Genomic DNA, 15,680 nt, shown 5'->3' with positions numbered 1-15,680 from the left:
TAACCAGATGCAGCGATTTCACTCGGGCTTCCACTGTTCTGCACCTGCGGAGGTAAATAACTGGATTAAGGCGTGATGGAAAGATGACACATTCTATGTTTATTTTCCACTGATCTCTGTAGTTGTTCTGAAAGTGTTCACCAGCAGACCACAAGGTGGTGGGGCCAGCACTGTAACAGTGTTACACTGTTACTTTGTGTACTAGCTTGTTGGAGGTCACTATAGCTTTCCTTTTTCTAGAGTTGGAGTCAGACTTAAAATCACTCCCATCACAACTTTGGCTACTTAACTAAGTTCTGGTTTGACTTGATGCTCACAGTGCATGGAGAACAATGTTTGGAGTGTCTGAGCTCCTCCTCCTCCCGCTCTGTTCTGGATCGGCCCATCTCGCCTGTGGAATAGAAATGTGAGGCCTTTTGTCCCGCGACTTCGACCAGCAGTCTTTATTGAGTGGCTTTACCTCTGGGAGAGAACACAAGAAGCGAAAGCAGACGATGTCATAGGTATGGACATTCTATTTTTTGAGTTGGATATTTGCCAACAGTTCCTTCAGCTTTGTTGAATAACCCAGAGTGTTTATATAGCGTGTTTATTTTAGCCACCATAGCTCATCAAATAGATTTAGAAAGTTAAAGTGAGTGAATACAGTAAAACGTCAGATGCTCTACATGAGTCAGGAATTCAAATACTCTTTCCATTTGGCAAGACTTGGTAACCTGATACCTTCAACTTTTGCTGAATTCAGAAAATGGGTCAAATAGCTCCTGTTGGGGAAATAAGTGGGAGGCAGGTGCAACACTCCTAGATAAAGTTCATTGGAAAATACATTTTAAAGACAAATTTAATACATTCTAATTCAGAAATAAATACTGTGACGAAAGCATGTTTAAATGTTATGATACTGTGATTTAGTAGATTTAGTCATTGAAATATGTGTGTTTCATTTGGTATATTACTGGATTATTGTAGAAAAAATATTTGGATGAAACATATTCAAATGGAGAGCAGTGGTATGATTTCAAAATAACAAAAAAAAAAAAAAGATCCAAGTTTCACTCTCATGACAATGACATACTGGACATTGTTTCAATGTCCTGTATGTCCTGTATGTTTCATACATGTAAAGTAAATATTTAGACTTATTATTATTATTATTATTATTATCGGCAAACATGTCGAGTTATTATTATAATTCATTGTAATTATATTTTCTCACATGTGCATGTTTTTTTTCGAAAGTTGCCAAGCAGCTTTCGGGGTAGTACTTCTGCACATGATAGAATTATGAGAAGTCACAAAGGATTCACGTTATAAATTATGGCCTCTGTTTGAGAGTCCCATCATTCACATTGTGTGAGGTGTGGACTCTGTCTAGTGTGTTATGCAGCCTGTTAACATTTGAATTATTAGGCACTTACAAGCACTGTCAACCGGAGAATGTGAAGTACACAGCAAAACATTTTTCACAGACATCCGTTCTGTTCAACAAGTAGGTCAAGTACCCAAGAACCAAGTAAAAATTCTTTCTGGATACAAACTTTGGCCGAATCAGGTAGAACGCTAATTCATGTAAGACATTACAAATATGGGAGATTATCCATTCACCGATTTAATTCAACCTGAAGAAAGGGGGTCGCTTGACCCTTAGATTTTCATTCATACTGTAATTTTCTACAATGAAAATCGGATTAAATGAGCAGTGGTTGAACCTGCTAAGTCTCTCATCTTCCTGACTTTTCACTGTACTGTAAATCCAGCAAACTGCAAGCGAAGTTGTGGCAAAAGCCAAAATGTTTCCAAATGCTGGACCGCAGTGATGGATGGATATTTAAGGATATCTGATTAAAATGTTTCCTGACAGCTTGAAAGAGCATAAACATCCCACGCCTGACTCCAATATCCGACTTTGATCTCCATCGCTTCTCACTCCATTAAAACATTTCCACAGAACGGTATTGCTCACCGCTGAACCTGATATCATCTCTTCCAGCGCATCCCTGTTAACATTGCATTGAACACCATGTTTTAAATGTATTTCATTTTAACTGATGGGAGAGGTACAAATTCAACCTTGAGAAACCACTTGTGGTGGCACAGGCTTCTTGTAAAGATGTTACCAAGGCATCGCCAGGGCAACAGGGGACTGGGAGGGTCACCAGGACACATTGAATTAACCTGGGAAGACCTCAGTATTCTCCCAGAGGAGTAGGTTTGTTTTCCATCTTCATCAGACAACTCTCTCCCAGAAAATGGGTGGATGGATATCCCTAATATTCTTGTGTCTGAAGTCAACTACAAGAGGCATCTTTTTTTTCTTGCAGCATCCTAAAAAACAAAAAGAATCACCTTCAGGATGGAGGAGAAAGCTAAGATGACCAGCCAGCAGGAACTCTGTCCCCGGAATACGAAGGGCAGGTTTGCTGTCGTCGGCACTCTCAAAGTACTTACACTTCCTCACCAGTATACAATCGCAGTAGTCGCAGTAGTTTAATATACCATCTGCCTTTTAGGTCAGGCAAGGATACAATTGAGGCGACAATGTGAGCCGAAAACTGCTGTTGTTTACCACTATGGTCACACACTTCAGACTCAGATCAGCAGCAAAATTGCAGCACTAGAAGGATCTGAATTGCTGGATGATTTCTCCACCCAAAAAGGTTTCATCTGAATTTCGTACATTGCCAGTGAAATAAGTAAAAGAGAAGAGTTGGACCTTTTAGTCATGGACCTTTATGAATGTGCTCGGATTGTTATAATCCCCAGTGACAAAGACAAATTGTGGCAAGAAGACTGCAAGGTTCCCACACACAAAGTATGACACATCAAGGAGAGAAACTCAAATTGTATTTATTTGAGGGATTATTCCATTGGTGAATGAGGGGTTTCTGGTTTTAGACACATATAAGAGGTTGGCAAATAAAACATTGGATCATCCAGATTTTCTGTATTTTGGTGGCCATGAGGGATGTAGGGAGGAGCTGGAGCCGTCCAGAGTCACCCACCTAAAAAGTGCACTGTTGAGATAACAGCTCAACCGATCAATATTTTCAGTGAAAATTTTCATCATTGCTTCTTTGGTGACTATGGACTAACTTTAGCTGAAATTGCAGCATGATTCTTAAGGTCAATCTAACTTGTATCCCTCTTTTTTCAGATGTTTATTGCCGCCCTCGCCTTCGTCAACTTCTCCAAAGCCTTGCTGGGCGCTTACATAAAGAGCTCCATCACTCAGATCGAGAGACGTTTCGACCTCTCCAGCACTCATGTTGGATTAATCGACGGCAGTTTTGAGATTGGTAAAACACTCTTAGTTGCACCAGCGTGTGGAGCAAAACATATTTCACCTCGACGCATCACTGGCCCCTCTGCACAACGTCCCTCTCCATGTTTCTTTGCACCCTTGCAGCCTGCAGACAGATTTGTGTTCCTGTTATACCTGTTCACCGGAAGCCATCTCAAAGTTTTTACATCTAATTATTCCATGCCAGTTATTTTCCTACCCCATGTCACAGCTCCACAGACTGTAACTGTCATCCTGCCAAGCAAATCCCTGCTAAAGGCTACAACAACACATGCGCAACACAAACATTATGCTCATGGGATTAACAAAATTTTGTTTCTTCTTAGAGATTTGAAACGTTATATTCATTTCCTCTCCTTTTGTTTTTGTATGCAGGCAATCTGTTCTTCCTCGCTTTAGTCAGCCACTTCGGTGCAAAGATGCACCGGCCCAGGCTCATCGCCATCGGCTGCATCATCATGTCTGTGGGAGCCTTCCTCACCGGTCTGATTCACTTCTTCATGGGAAGGTAATCAATTCAGGTGATTCCTTGTTGCTGAAATGACAATTTGAACTGTACAAATAAAAACACTGTGGTGTTTTACAGATACAAGTATGACTCATTCATCCACGGATTTAGGAACAGCACAGAGAACTATGCTGCGTGTGCGAGACAGACGCTATCTGAAGATGTTCTGAGTAACCAGACTGATCCGTCCACAGAACTCAATAAAGGTATGAGATTTTGGGGTATTCATAATTCGAGCTGCAGGGTGCATGGCTGTTTATTGAGCCAAGCCTATCTTTGATTTCTTCTCTGTTTTTCATGCAAATATTGACACCAGCAATACCTTGGCCCGGGTAGACTTGTGTTGCCTGGCAAATCCTTTCTGTGTCTAAGCTCCGAGACAAGTCTCTAGAATCTATGGTAATCTATCAATGTGAAGACATATTTATTGGCTAACAATTTCATGAGTGCAAAACGTCTCCTGTACTGCAGTGGTCCCCAAACCCAGGACAGGGAACCGGTAGCGGTCTGTGGATCAATGGGCACTGGGCCACACGAGAAATAATTATTACCATTTTGTGTGTTATCTGACTCTGAACCATTTCTTATTTTGAAAAATGACCAGATCACTTGAGAGCCAAAATTTAACCCACAGGCTCGCAAATGGGGACCATCTCTTCCCATTGATTCTAATCATATAGTGACTTAAAATTTTCATGTGCTTTATTTTGTGGTGAATCTGCATGCTCTTTTGAAGGCATGTTTAAACGTTACCATTGCAACCAGAGTCAGAGAGCATGAGGGCACTGGTCAAGAGACGTTCCTTCTCAAAAGTGGAATTTAACGTGTACCGTATTAAAGATGCCTGATTGACAGCTGCCCCCATGCTTTTTAAACTTCACACACTCCTGACCAACAACCTGTCAGTTAACTTTATTATTAACTACCTCCCAAGGAGGTCTGTTATGAGCCTATTTCTACTTTCACACGGATTAAAACTCTCTTCAGATTACTAGCTTTGTCTTGAAGTATTTCAGGAATGTAACAACTCTGTTTGGCTCTATGAAAACACCTGCATTTCACCATCAACATGCTCTTATTTTGTTCTATACATTCTAAAATAACACTGCTTTTTGACATATTTAGTCTTCAATGAACTCCTTAACAAATACTCAAATATCTGTAGACTTTGCAAAATAGTAGGTTAAAAATCCCTTTCATCTTCAGTGTCATGTCATAGCAAAACTCAAATCTTATTTTTTCTATTTGTATGTTTCTTCAAAGAACTTCCAAAAAACTAAACTTCAATGATCATTTTAATTTGAAAACGGAAGCCACGCCACCCTGGCCTCTGTATAATCACATCATTCCTAACCCATATATTTACGGTAACCAGCTCAGACGTACACACACTGGACTGTCCTTTGTTGCATCTACCGCATTGTTATTTTTGATAAAGCATCCCATCATGGGGGAAATCAGTGGGATCCTGTTTGTATTGAGCAAAAGAATGATACAATGTGGGAGTCAAAATAGTGATGCAGACCCTTTTGAAATCAGCAGATGGAAAAGAAGAAAATAATTGTTATTCTGAAAAATGGCTGTAACAAAGGAATGGAAAACACTAGACTTGTACGCTTGTTTACAAAGGATGGCTATTGAAACCGCAAAGCCTTCACTTCAAGCCTGGACATCTTTAATCCACTTACCTTCGTGCTAATGCTGTTGCCAGTCTTGTCTTTTTAACTGTGGATCTCCATGTATTTGTAGACAGGCATTATTCATTTATTATATGTCACTGGGGCAGTAGCTGTGTCTCTGACGTCATGTGTCTTTGTACAACTGATAAAAAATAGATGACGGATATCAGTGAAAATTAGTATTGATAGCATGTACCGTCTTTCTCCAGCCGCACACAACAGTGCAGCTGTGGACTTGGTGAAAAAAACAAGTTTGGGAATCCATCATTGGGTCTCGGGGCATGTTTGGGAAAAGGCTTATTAAAGTAATCCCTATTTGTGCAGATTGCGTTTCACAGTCCAGCTCCTCCAACATGTGGATCTATGTGTTCCTGGGTAATGCGCTGCGAGGAATAGGAGAAACCCCATGTACACCACTGGGTATCTCATACATTGACGACTTTGCCAAAGCGGAAAACTCCCCATTCTACATAGGTAACACACATAGTTGCATTCCAGTTGACTCCTTGTTATATTTCAAATGTGCTTGTTTTCTTTGGCAGCTTGTCTTCAGACCATTACACTGCTGGGGCCCTTTTTTGGCTTTCTCCTTGGATCCTATTGTGCTAATCTGTATGTGGACTTTGGATTTGTGGACATGGGTGAGATTTCAGAGGATGTTCAGCAGCAATGACTTCTGATGTTTTCGGAGGTTTTGTGGTAGAACAACCAACATAATAGCAATGAATTTCAATGTAACCCTGAGCCAGTTTCAACCATCCATCAAGGGGCAAGAAGCATCACAAATCATCATCACTGAGGGAACTTCTGATCCGACAAAACCCGCAACATGTGGAAAGTTAAATGTCAGTTGGTTAAAGGGGACAATAACCAGGACAGTTTTATTTACAACACAATCCAATGGGTTTTTATGATTTTCCTGTAGGACAAAGCAGTAAGATCATAATCCTACAAACCCATCCAGGCAACAACCAGCAGTTTATGCTTAAGATGTTTAGAGGGCCGTCACTAAATGGCGTCGTGTGTGTGCCCCACTCCTCATACCTGGAACACAAGCTTGACAGCGAAACATATTTTTCTGCCTGAACAGCAGATTTACAGCCAGATTTACAGATTTACAATAGCAAACTTTCTGTTTTCATTTCCAACTTGAATTGCCGTCTTTTTAAAGGACTCTCTTTTCCTTCAACCAGAGAGCATAACCATTACTCCAAAAGATGCCCGGTGGGTTGGAGCCTGGTGGGTGGGCTTCCTGGTGGGTGCTGTCCTCCTGTTGATGTCCAGTGTCCCTTTCTGGTTCTTGCCCCGTTCACTGCCAAAACAAGAGGGTAAAGGAGGTGAGGTGAATGAGATAAAAGACAGGACTGAGGAGATAGAGGACACTTTGAACGGCAAACAGATGTCGTTGAAGGACATCGCAAGAGGTTTGGTTTTCAATGAATCCCTTTAACTGTTTGCCTAATTGAATAGCCATAGTTTGATGAATACGGGTCCCTCTCTCAGGGTTTCTACCGTCCTTGAAGCGTCTGCTGGCCACTCCAGCGTACATCTTGTGTCTCTGTGACTTCATCCTACGGTTTAGCGCAATTGTTGGCCTGATCACCTTCAAAGGAAAGTACCTAGAACAGCAGTTTGGACAGTCTGCGTCCAGAGCCAACTTCCTCATTGGTAAGAAGCGTTTGGCAATACGATTCAACATAGCTCGATTAAACAGGACTCAAATGGTCTTGCACTGTCCTTCAGGTGTGCTGAACCTGCCAGCTGTGGCAGTGGGGATCTTCCTTGGAGGGCTGATCATGAGGCGTTATAAATTGGATGTGCTTTCAAGCGCAAAATTTGTCTTTGGGACATCTTTCACAGCCTTTCTCCTGTCATTGCTGCAGTTTCATGCCAAGTGTGACAATATTCCCATCGCAGGGGTCACCGTATCATATAGCGGGTGAGCTTGAACTCAACAATAACACTGAAGTAAGCAAAAATGTCATTTATTTCAAAGTTTGTGTGTTTTTTGGCTCAGAGGTTTGAACATGACATCCAGCGGTCACATGCTGCTCTCTGAGTGTAACCGAGACTGCGCATGCCTGGCCGATGAGTGGGACCCGGTGTGCTCGGATAATAAAATCACCTACATCTCACCCTGTTTGGCCGGCTGCTACAACTCCACTGGATTTGGCAAGAACACGGTAAAACATTGTGTTGTAAAAATAACCAATTTTATACTTGACCCAAACTTTATGAAACAACAGCTCCTCAGTCTTTTTCTGTCTGACATCCATCAGCTCTGTTTTATCACATTGATAACTGAGTGTAGATGGGACACAGCTCAATACTAAGAGATGTGTGAGGACTAAACTGTTGATGGTATCTATCATGTTCATGGCCATCCATGTATCACCACCGTGATCGTGTCTATCAGGCACGCGCACAAATAGACCCCTAATGGTCCTCCAGAACCAGTCCTTTTTTCCTGCATGAGGAAAGAGCTCATTTTTTCCTCTTAAGTTACTCTCACATCAGTTCCTCCCAAGTGTATTTTGAAATCTGATTTATGTGCGTTCTTGAAAGAATCTTCCACTACCTGCACTGCTCTGGCCACATCACAGCCCCTTCCAATTCTCCTGAGAGCATCAGTTAAATGCTCCTCTGAACTGCAGGTGCCGGTCACGTGACCGGATGTCATAGAAATAAATAAGGATATCTCTAGAATGTTTGTAAATGCAAATGATCCCAATCCCACAACAACAATGGTAAGAATAATATTTTTGTTTTCATTGTAATTAAATTTTTTTTTTTTTTAAGACTGGTGTACTTTTTTGTGGCTTGAGCTCCTGCCGCTCAAAAATGTGTGCATGCCTGGTGGATATTTCAAATCCTGCTTAGGTCACAGAGATGTCTGAAGAGCCACAGCAATTGTGATTTTAATATTTGCTTTTTTACATCAGGTCTTCAACAACTGCCAATGCGTTTCGTCCTTCTTCCCGGACCTCAACAGCTCGTCGGTTAAGCTTGGCCCGTGTCCACAGTTGGCAGGATGCTCGAGCAGTTTCACTTCGTATATGTTTGTGTCGGTTCTCAGCACATTTATCAGTGCCCTCGGAACAACACCAGGATACATGATCATTATAAGGTTCGTGATTGCATTTCCTTTTGTCAACTTGAGGGCAGACACTGGTTTCGAGAATTGAAACATAACTGACGTCATGTTTTCCATTCATAGATGCATCTCTGCCGACCTCAAGTCACTCGCTATCGGAATATTGATGTTGCTAACAAGAACTCTTGGTACTTTTCTTATCTTTGTTCTGTATTTTATACACACACACACACACACTCACTCGCTATCGGAATATTGATGTTGCTAACAAGAACTCTTGGCACTTTTCTTATCTTTGTTCTGTATTTTATACACACACACACACACACACACACACACACACACACACACATATATATATATATATATATATAATAGATGCAATAATGGAAAAAAAAAAATGTAAATGTATGCTGCTAGTTTTTGTCTGTAAAAAAAAAAAAAAAAGACAAAAAAAGACAAATATATAATTTTGTAAATGCTGGAATAGGATTCCCAATATTGCTCACGTTTCCTTTTCAGGAGGCATTCCAGCACCAATCTATTTTGGGTCTTTAATTGACTCGACATGCCTCAAGTGGTCGGTCAAGGACTGTGGCGGCAGGGGGGCGTGCCGCGTCTATGACAACGACATGTACAGGTACTGCAGCGGAACAAGTTCTTGTGTTTAACACATTCAACCATCTCATCTCATATTTGACTTTCTACTTTCAGACTAACTTTCTTGGGCCTGATCACTGGTCTCACGGGCACTTCCTATTTCTTCTTCATTGGTCTCATAGTCGTCCTCGTGAAAGAGTTTGGGAAAACAGACAAAGCGACCGAAGCCGTGAATGAAGGAATGGAACTTGAGAGGCCCCCAGATAAGAAAGGGAGCCAAACTGGTTGGGTGAGTTTTGTTCTGAGACACGGAGGCAAGGCATTCAAGGTCAGCAACGGCAGACTGGGTCGCTCCATCTATTATTTGCAGTCATGCAGATCTGCTTCTTCTTTCTGTGTTTACCATCAGTGGTTGAAACAGCAAGTTGGCCTCCTCCTTCTTTAACTGCACTGAGCATGCTAGTCACACCGATCCTATATAATCTATATAATTTATCTAATCAGTGCCTGTATACTCTCATCCTATTTTGTTTTATTGCATAAAGAAAGAAAGACTGTGACGTGTTTCAGTTGATGCAATTTAAAACTAGAAGCCATTACACTAATTTATTATGACTACATTTGATGTGTATAAAATATATCCAAAATATATATTTTTCCCATTGTTGCATCTGAATATAAAGTTTAAGCCAAACCTGGAACCTGTTGCGCCAGATGGACGGTTTGACAGAATGAGGCCTTGGTTTATTATACAAACCCAAACATGGCTGAGACCATTTTTCAGAGCCAACTATCTGGACTGGTCAAAAATAATGACCAATCCCAAAATGTCTATGTGTGTGGAATGAGTGGACTCAAAACCATGTCAGAGAATTATCTGTATCTTTATGATGAAGTAAACAAGCCACTCTTTTTAGTGCATGAAGAAATGGCATAAACATGCTGTTCTCTTGCTGAAGACACTCCAGTGTCACTACTGCAGTGACTACAAGTACTGCCACCAGGTGTCCAACAGCGGATGTGACACACCCTGAGTTACTGTCACCTACATTCATTGTTGACACAGCAGGTACACTTGTCATGGTTACAGTCCATTTTACATTGTTTATACAAGTTAGAATTGGGTCAATTTTACAAGAGCAGTGCGGTAATTCACTGCCAATGAGGCATACAATTTGGGCATTTTGCCAAAAACCTCTCTTTCATTTAGAGTGCTCTTGTGACTCACCTCACAGAGAGAGAGCATGGGAAACATTTTCAACATTTCAGGGGCTCATGTTACTAGAAATAAGACCTAAAGAGACTTTGTTAATGAAATAAACCAGGTGGTGTAGTCTGAACTCATGCTTAAGAAGAGTACTGCCCTTGTCCCCAACAAGATTGTGCAACTGGATTTAGTCAGTTATCATGACCTCAACTTAAAATGCTTGAAAGAATGACACTGACATACATGGCTTTTGTTAGAGGTTCAATTTGCTGTTCAGGAAGAAACGTCCTGATTTGTGAGTGTGTGAGGACTCATTGCCAAGTGCTGAGCAGAGCAAAGTAGTTCAAGCACAAGATGTTTGCATTCATAACAGCGCCATTATGTTTCCATGCTGGCCTAAATAACTTTTCTAGATCTAAACCTTATACCTATATACAGTAAAAACAATAGGGATAATTGTCCAAATATCATTAATTGAACTAAATATGTATAGCAAACCCAGATCAGGAGGAAAATTGATTTAGCAATGTATTACAATTTTACCTTCCACCAATTCAGTATTGATTCACCACCAGGCCAGTTGGGCGCAGTACGTGTGATTCACCTTTAATGGAAGGAAGCTGCACGTGACCAAACAACGGACTGAATCTGGAGGAATTTCATTCATGATTCTAGTTTTTTAGGTTGTTAATGGTAATTCACAAAATTCTTTCCATGAATTACATTAGCAGCTACTGAGCCTATGAGCCATAGTTGGTTTGTAAGCTTGTGCCGCGCAGATGAGAGATTTCAGAATAGGGCTGAATGTTTTGGGAATAAAATTCAAATACAATTTATTTTGACAAATATTGTGATTGTGAGCTGGCATGTAATTTTGGATGGAAAATTTGTTTTCAATGTTGTTCACTGAACAGAAGCGAAGAGCAACTCTATAGTGTCACCAACATGAAATGCTATGCAATTGACATTTACTGGGCTACATATTCAGATGTCATGAGATGAAATGATGCATACATTGATATGAATAACGTTGTTATTTTACAGTTAAACTGTAAAAAGAAACAGTTTCAGCTACTGCACAATATTGACTTTATGCCTTGTGAGCATGTAGTATAGCTATCATGAACTTTTTCTATTCTACAACGCAATGTTATTTTCAATTCAATTTTGTATCAGACTTGTATCAGATCAGAGAACGCATAATTAAAAGTATTAATGGCACTGGAACCCAAATTTAAACACCAAAAGTGTATTTAACTCCCAAAAATGTGGGTCCCACGTGCGATACACGTGCGATACACGTGCTCTTTGTCAATTGTCACGTATTGAAATTTTCTTTATTCCGATCATCATAACAGCACAAGGGCATAACAGGAAACCTTTGAGCCTTTCACAGACAGAGCATATTTGGATTTGTATCACTTAGTTTTTCAACATACAGTACTCCCTTTCCATCTCCACACACTTGTTCCACCTTGTTTGCTAGTCAATCGGTGAAAACATCATCTAACCAACTCTGCACAGCAGTCATCCCATCATCATCCTCAGATCTCCGATGACCCCGTAGGTATTTTTACCATCGCAACTTAACTGGTGAAAACTGGTGTGTTGTTGTGGCATGTTGTTGTGTGCAGTGACGACACAATTGCAGCCCCTAGACGGTATCCCTTGTAGTGCGGTAACTTGCCCCACACCTGTTGTAATGTTGCCCGATATCTGTCCACGACTTCTCCCTCAATCGATCATCCGTCAATAGATGGATAAATGTCTAGCTGGGCTAAAACCAAAACTATCTTTCAGGAGGACGGGAAGAAGCTTCCACAAGAGAGTCAACTTACATCCCCGTGCAAGTCTCAGGACACCGCCAACCTGATATCTCCCCGCACAAAAGAAGACTTAAAGAAGGAGCGACTGATGGCAGAGCAGTATGTCAATGAGATTGAGTTAGAAGAACACGAGGGAACTCTGAAGGACAAATAATGCAATGGACTGCACTTTACAGCATGTAGAGGAATGGTGAGGTAAACATCGCCATCGTCACAGGAGATGAAGTGATGCTCTGATCTGTTTACACAAAGCCCTTTTTTCTACCAAACACATCCATGCTTTATTCTTCTAAATTGACTAACAGAGGCACTATCTTTGAGTATTTCAACAACAGAGGAATGCAAAACTAACAGTTGCTCCATGTTTCTATAGCTAAAGACATCTTTATGCCAAGGCCAAACTTGGAATACAATGTTTATCTAAGTGTTGGAAAGTGGAATCATATTGGAGTCTGGTTTATCTCTATCCTCGACTATTTAGAGCACTTAATTTAAAGACATGCAGCATCAAAACCAACACATCCTCACGACCATGGCGTCATATATTCACCTGGGAAAGTTGCCTTTTGCATCCTATACTGACGACAGAACCGTCACTATGGCGGGGAGCCATGTTGGGGGTTATAAATAGAAGCTGACATCCAGCATGATTCAGTGATGACAGCTTCCATATGTCTCCCCGCCTTCCCTGCATGTTGCTCGTGATGCTCCATGCAGTCATGCGCAATGTGCCTCTGTGCACACTACACATGAAGGAAAACATTCTTTTAGTCCATTGAAACACCTGCGTCAACATGCAACGCTGATGGCTGCCTTTGGCTGCCTAGTATAGGACAAAAGTATACTTTCCCAACGTCAATATATTATGCAATAGGAGTAAGGATGGACTGAAAACCTGTAAACTCAACACCTCCGAAGCTTGGAGACACTGGACAGCATTCAATTCATTGTCATTCTACAGCACTGCTGGCTTAAGATCAGAGTGTGTAAGTGTGTTGAATGAAGAGATGAAATTCCGCCTACTTGAAGAGCTCATTAAAATCTGTATGCCTATTGTGGTGGGACGTAATCATTGGTTGGCCCTGAGCCTATCTGGTACTGATCTTCTACTGATTCCTGTTACTGTGCTGTAGGAGCTCCATTACAATACTGCCACCTGCTGTTTGATACATCATATTGTAGTCATTGACCAGATGTAGGGCAATATTATTGTGTAAAAAAAAAAATCTCAGGATCAGCACCTCCAAGTCTGAGGCCATGGTTCTCGACCGGAATAAGGTGGTTTGCTCTCTCCGGGTCGGTGGAGAGTTCTTGCCCCAAGTGGTGTAGTTTAATTATCTCGGGGTCTTGTTCTCGAGTGAGGGAATAGGTGAGCGTGAGATTGATAGACGGGTTGGTGCAGCGGCAGCAGTGATGCGGTCGTCGTATCGGACCGTCGTGGTGAAGAGGGAGCTGGGTCACAAGACGAAGCTCTCGATTTACAGATCGATCTACGTTCCCACTCTCACCTATGGTCACGAGCTTTGGGTAATGACCGAAAGGATGAGATCGCGGATACAAGCGGCTGAGATGAGTTTCCTCCGCAGGGTGTCTGGGCGCACCCTTAGAGATAGGGTGAGGAGTTCGGTCATCCAGGAGGAGCTCGGGGTGGAGAGAGGAACCAGCTGAGGTGGCTCAGGCATCTGATCCGCATGCCCCCTGGACGCCTACCTGGGGAGGTGTTCCGGGCATGTCCTACCGGGAGGAGACCCCGGGGAAGACCCAGGACTCGCTGGAGAGATGATGTCTCCGGTCTGGCCTGGGAACGCCTCGGGATCCCCCAGGAAGAGCTGGAGGAGGTTTGTGCGGACCGGGAAGTTTGGGCTTCCCTGCTCCGAATGCTGCCTCCGCGACCCGACCCCGGATAAGCGGCAGAAGAAGGTGAAGGAAGGTGAGATGAAAAAAAATCTCAATGTTGGTAGAAATGCGTATTTCATTTTAATATTTTGTGGTAATTGCAGGTATGTGCAGTTATTGACAAAGGCTTAAACTGACACCAAAACCCTTGAAGGTTTTACAGGATAAGAGTTGAAGTTTGCTTGGGTCTCATGAGAATGGAATGATTGGAGCGTTCTTATCCGCGGCTCATGCATTTCTATGTTTAGTTGTCCGAACTAGATACTGCTTTAGTGCTGAACTTCGAGGATGCCTTGGCCGCATATCTAGGTAATCCAAAACATCGTCTGGTTGTACATTTTACCGAAGTTACCAATGGTAACTAGCCTGACCATTTTAGCAAATATAAAGTGCACAAGGTCATGCACACTGATAATCATCTTATTTTGGGGCTCAAACACGATAAAAACATTTTATTTCTTAATTTTCTATAATGTTCTATGATGTTGTCAGCAAAGAGTCATCTAAGTGAAAACAATGCAATATGAGTGTGACATCACTGGGCTTCATTTCAGCAACACAGCTGGAGACAAGGGTCAAGAAAGACTTACATTCTGATCATAGACTGCATCCGATGATCTGTTTTACTTTACTTTGTTTTCCAAAGAGTTTACGTTGTAATGAACAATGTTGTTGCTGTTCCTGACCGTGTTGAGACATTCCACCAGAATAGGTGTTTATATGTGAACAGACATTAAATGAATACACTACGAATAACTTTGATCTCTGTACTTCCACATACTGTTTGAAAATGGAGTAATAATCATGACAAATTGACAGTTTCCCTTGAGTTTAAGTCACAAGAATAGATTTTAAGTCCTACACTTTCCACCCACATCCACCTTTTCTCTCTCCCTCTTTTCTTTTTGTCTCCCCTGACTCTTCCGTCCATTAAACTAAAGCCTCTTAATATTTAATAAGTTCATTTATCACTTGTACACATCATACAAAGCCACAACAAAATACACAAAGCTGTCATGGCCATCTGTCAGTTGAATCCCCAAAACTCACCAGTGCAGCTTGGTCGTCCTGGTTCACAGAGAGATTACAGGAAGCTCACATGGGTGTTCTTTGGATCTTGGCGTGTTTCTGAGTTGTTAAGTTTCCATTAGCACTGTATCACTGCTAGCCCAAAAACCACCACTTACCAGCAACCTGCAGGGTGAGATTTTAGCTCCAAGAAAGGGAGGCAGGAACATGAAGAGCATTTTGGATTGTTTAGCGACATAAATGAATAATGACATTATCGTGCTGTTTTGTATTTTTTTCTAATGTAAAAATCTGCTTGTCCATGACTGCCATTTGTCTATATCATAATGTTCATTGATTGAATTTGTAATTCATGGATTCAATGTTCCAGCCCCCTAGTTGACATCGAAGTTTAGTGGGCTTTTATTTCATTCAAATGTGTGACTACCTCAAGTTGGCAAAAAAATGAGTGCAACTGTTAGCACATGGCTGGTTATATTGGCTCCAACAATTTTTGAAAAAAATCTCTTACCTCAACACGGGTAATTGGACCATGTGTCA

At 41.5% G+C, this 15,680-nt stretch overlaps 1 protein-coding gene across 2 annotated transcripts; it reads left to right on the top strand.

Annotated features, from left to right (window-relative positions):
* The first annotated feature begins 35 nt into the window (after positions 1 to 35).
* On the top strand, positions 36 to 15,350 carry LOC128757561 (solute carrier organic anion transporter family member 1C1-like). 2 transcript variants are annotated; one of them, XM_053862950.1, is made up of 17 exons: positions 36 to 52; positions 320 to 503; positions 2,322 to 2,440; positions 3,155 to 3,296; positions 3,677 to 3,809; positions 3,888 to 4,015; positions 5,813 to 5,962; positions 6,031 to 6,129; positions 6,682 to 6,912; positions 6,992 to 7,156; positions 7,232 to 7,427; positions 7,506 to 7,671; positions 8,431 to 8,615; positions 8,706 to 8,770; positions 9,105 to 9,222; positions 9,297 to 9,471; positions 12,190 to 15,350. In XM_053862950.1, exons 3-17 carry the CDS (start codon positions 2,354 to 2,356, stop codon positions 12,367 to 12,369), a joined length of 2,220 nt encoding a protein of 739 aa, XP_053718925.1. In that variant the 5' UTR covers positions 36 to 52; positions 320 to 503; positions 2,322 to 2,353; the 3' UTR covers positions 12,370 to 15,350. The 2 variants fall into 2 exon arrangements, with proteins under 2 accessions (XP_053718925.1, XP_053718926.1); XM_053862951.1 differs by lacking the exon at positions 36 to 52 and having other exon boundaries at positions 240 to 503; positions 2,322 to 2,411.
* The last annotated feature ends 330 nt before the right edge of the window (positions 15,351 to 15,680 follow it).

The sequence above is a fragment of the Synchiropus splendidus genome, chromosome 4 (assembly GCF_027744825.2).
Source record: "Synchiropus splendidus isolate RoL2022-P1 chromosome 4, RoL_Sspl_1.0, whole genome shotgun sequence".
Lineage (NCBI taxonomy): Eukaryota > Metazoa > Chordata > Actinopteri > Syngnathiformes > Callionymidae > Synchiropus > Synchiropus splendidus.
This window is presented reverse-complemented; position numbering and strand designations above follow the sequence as displayed.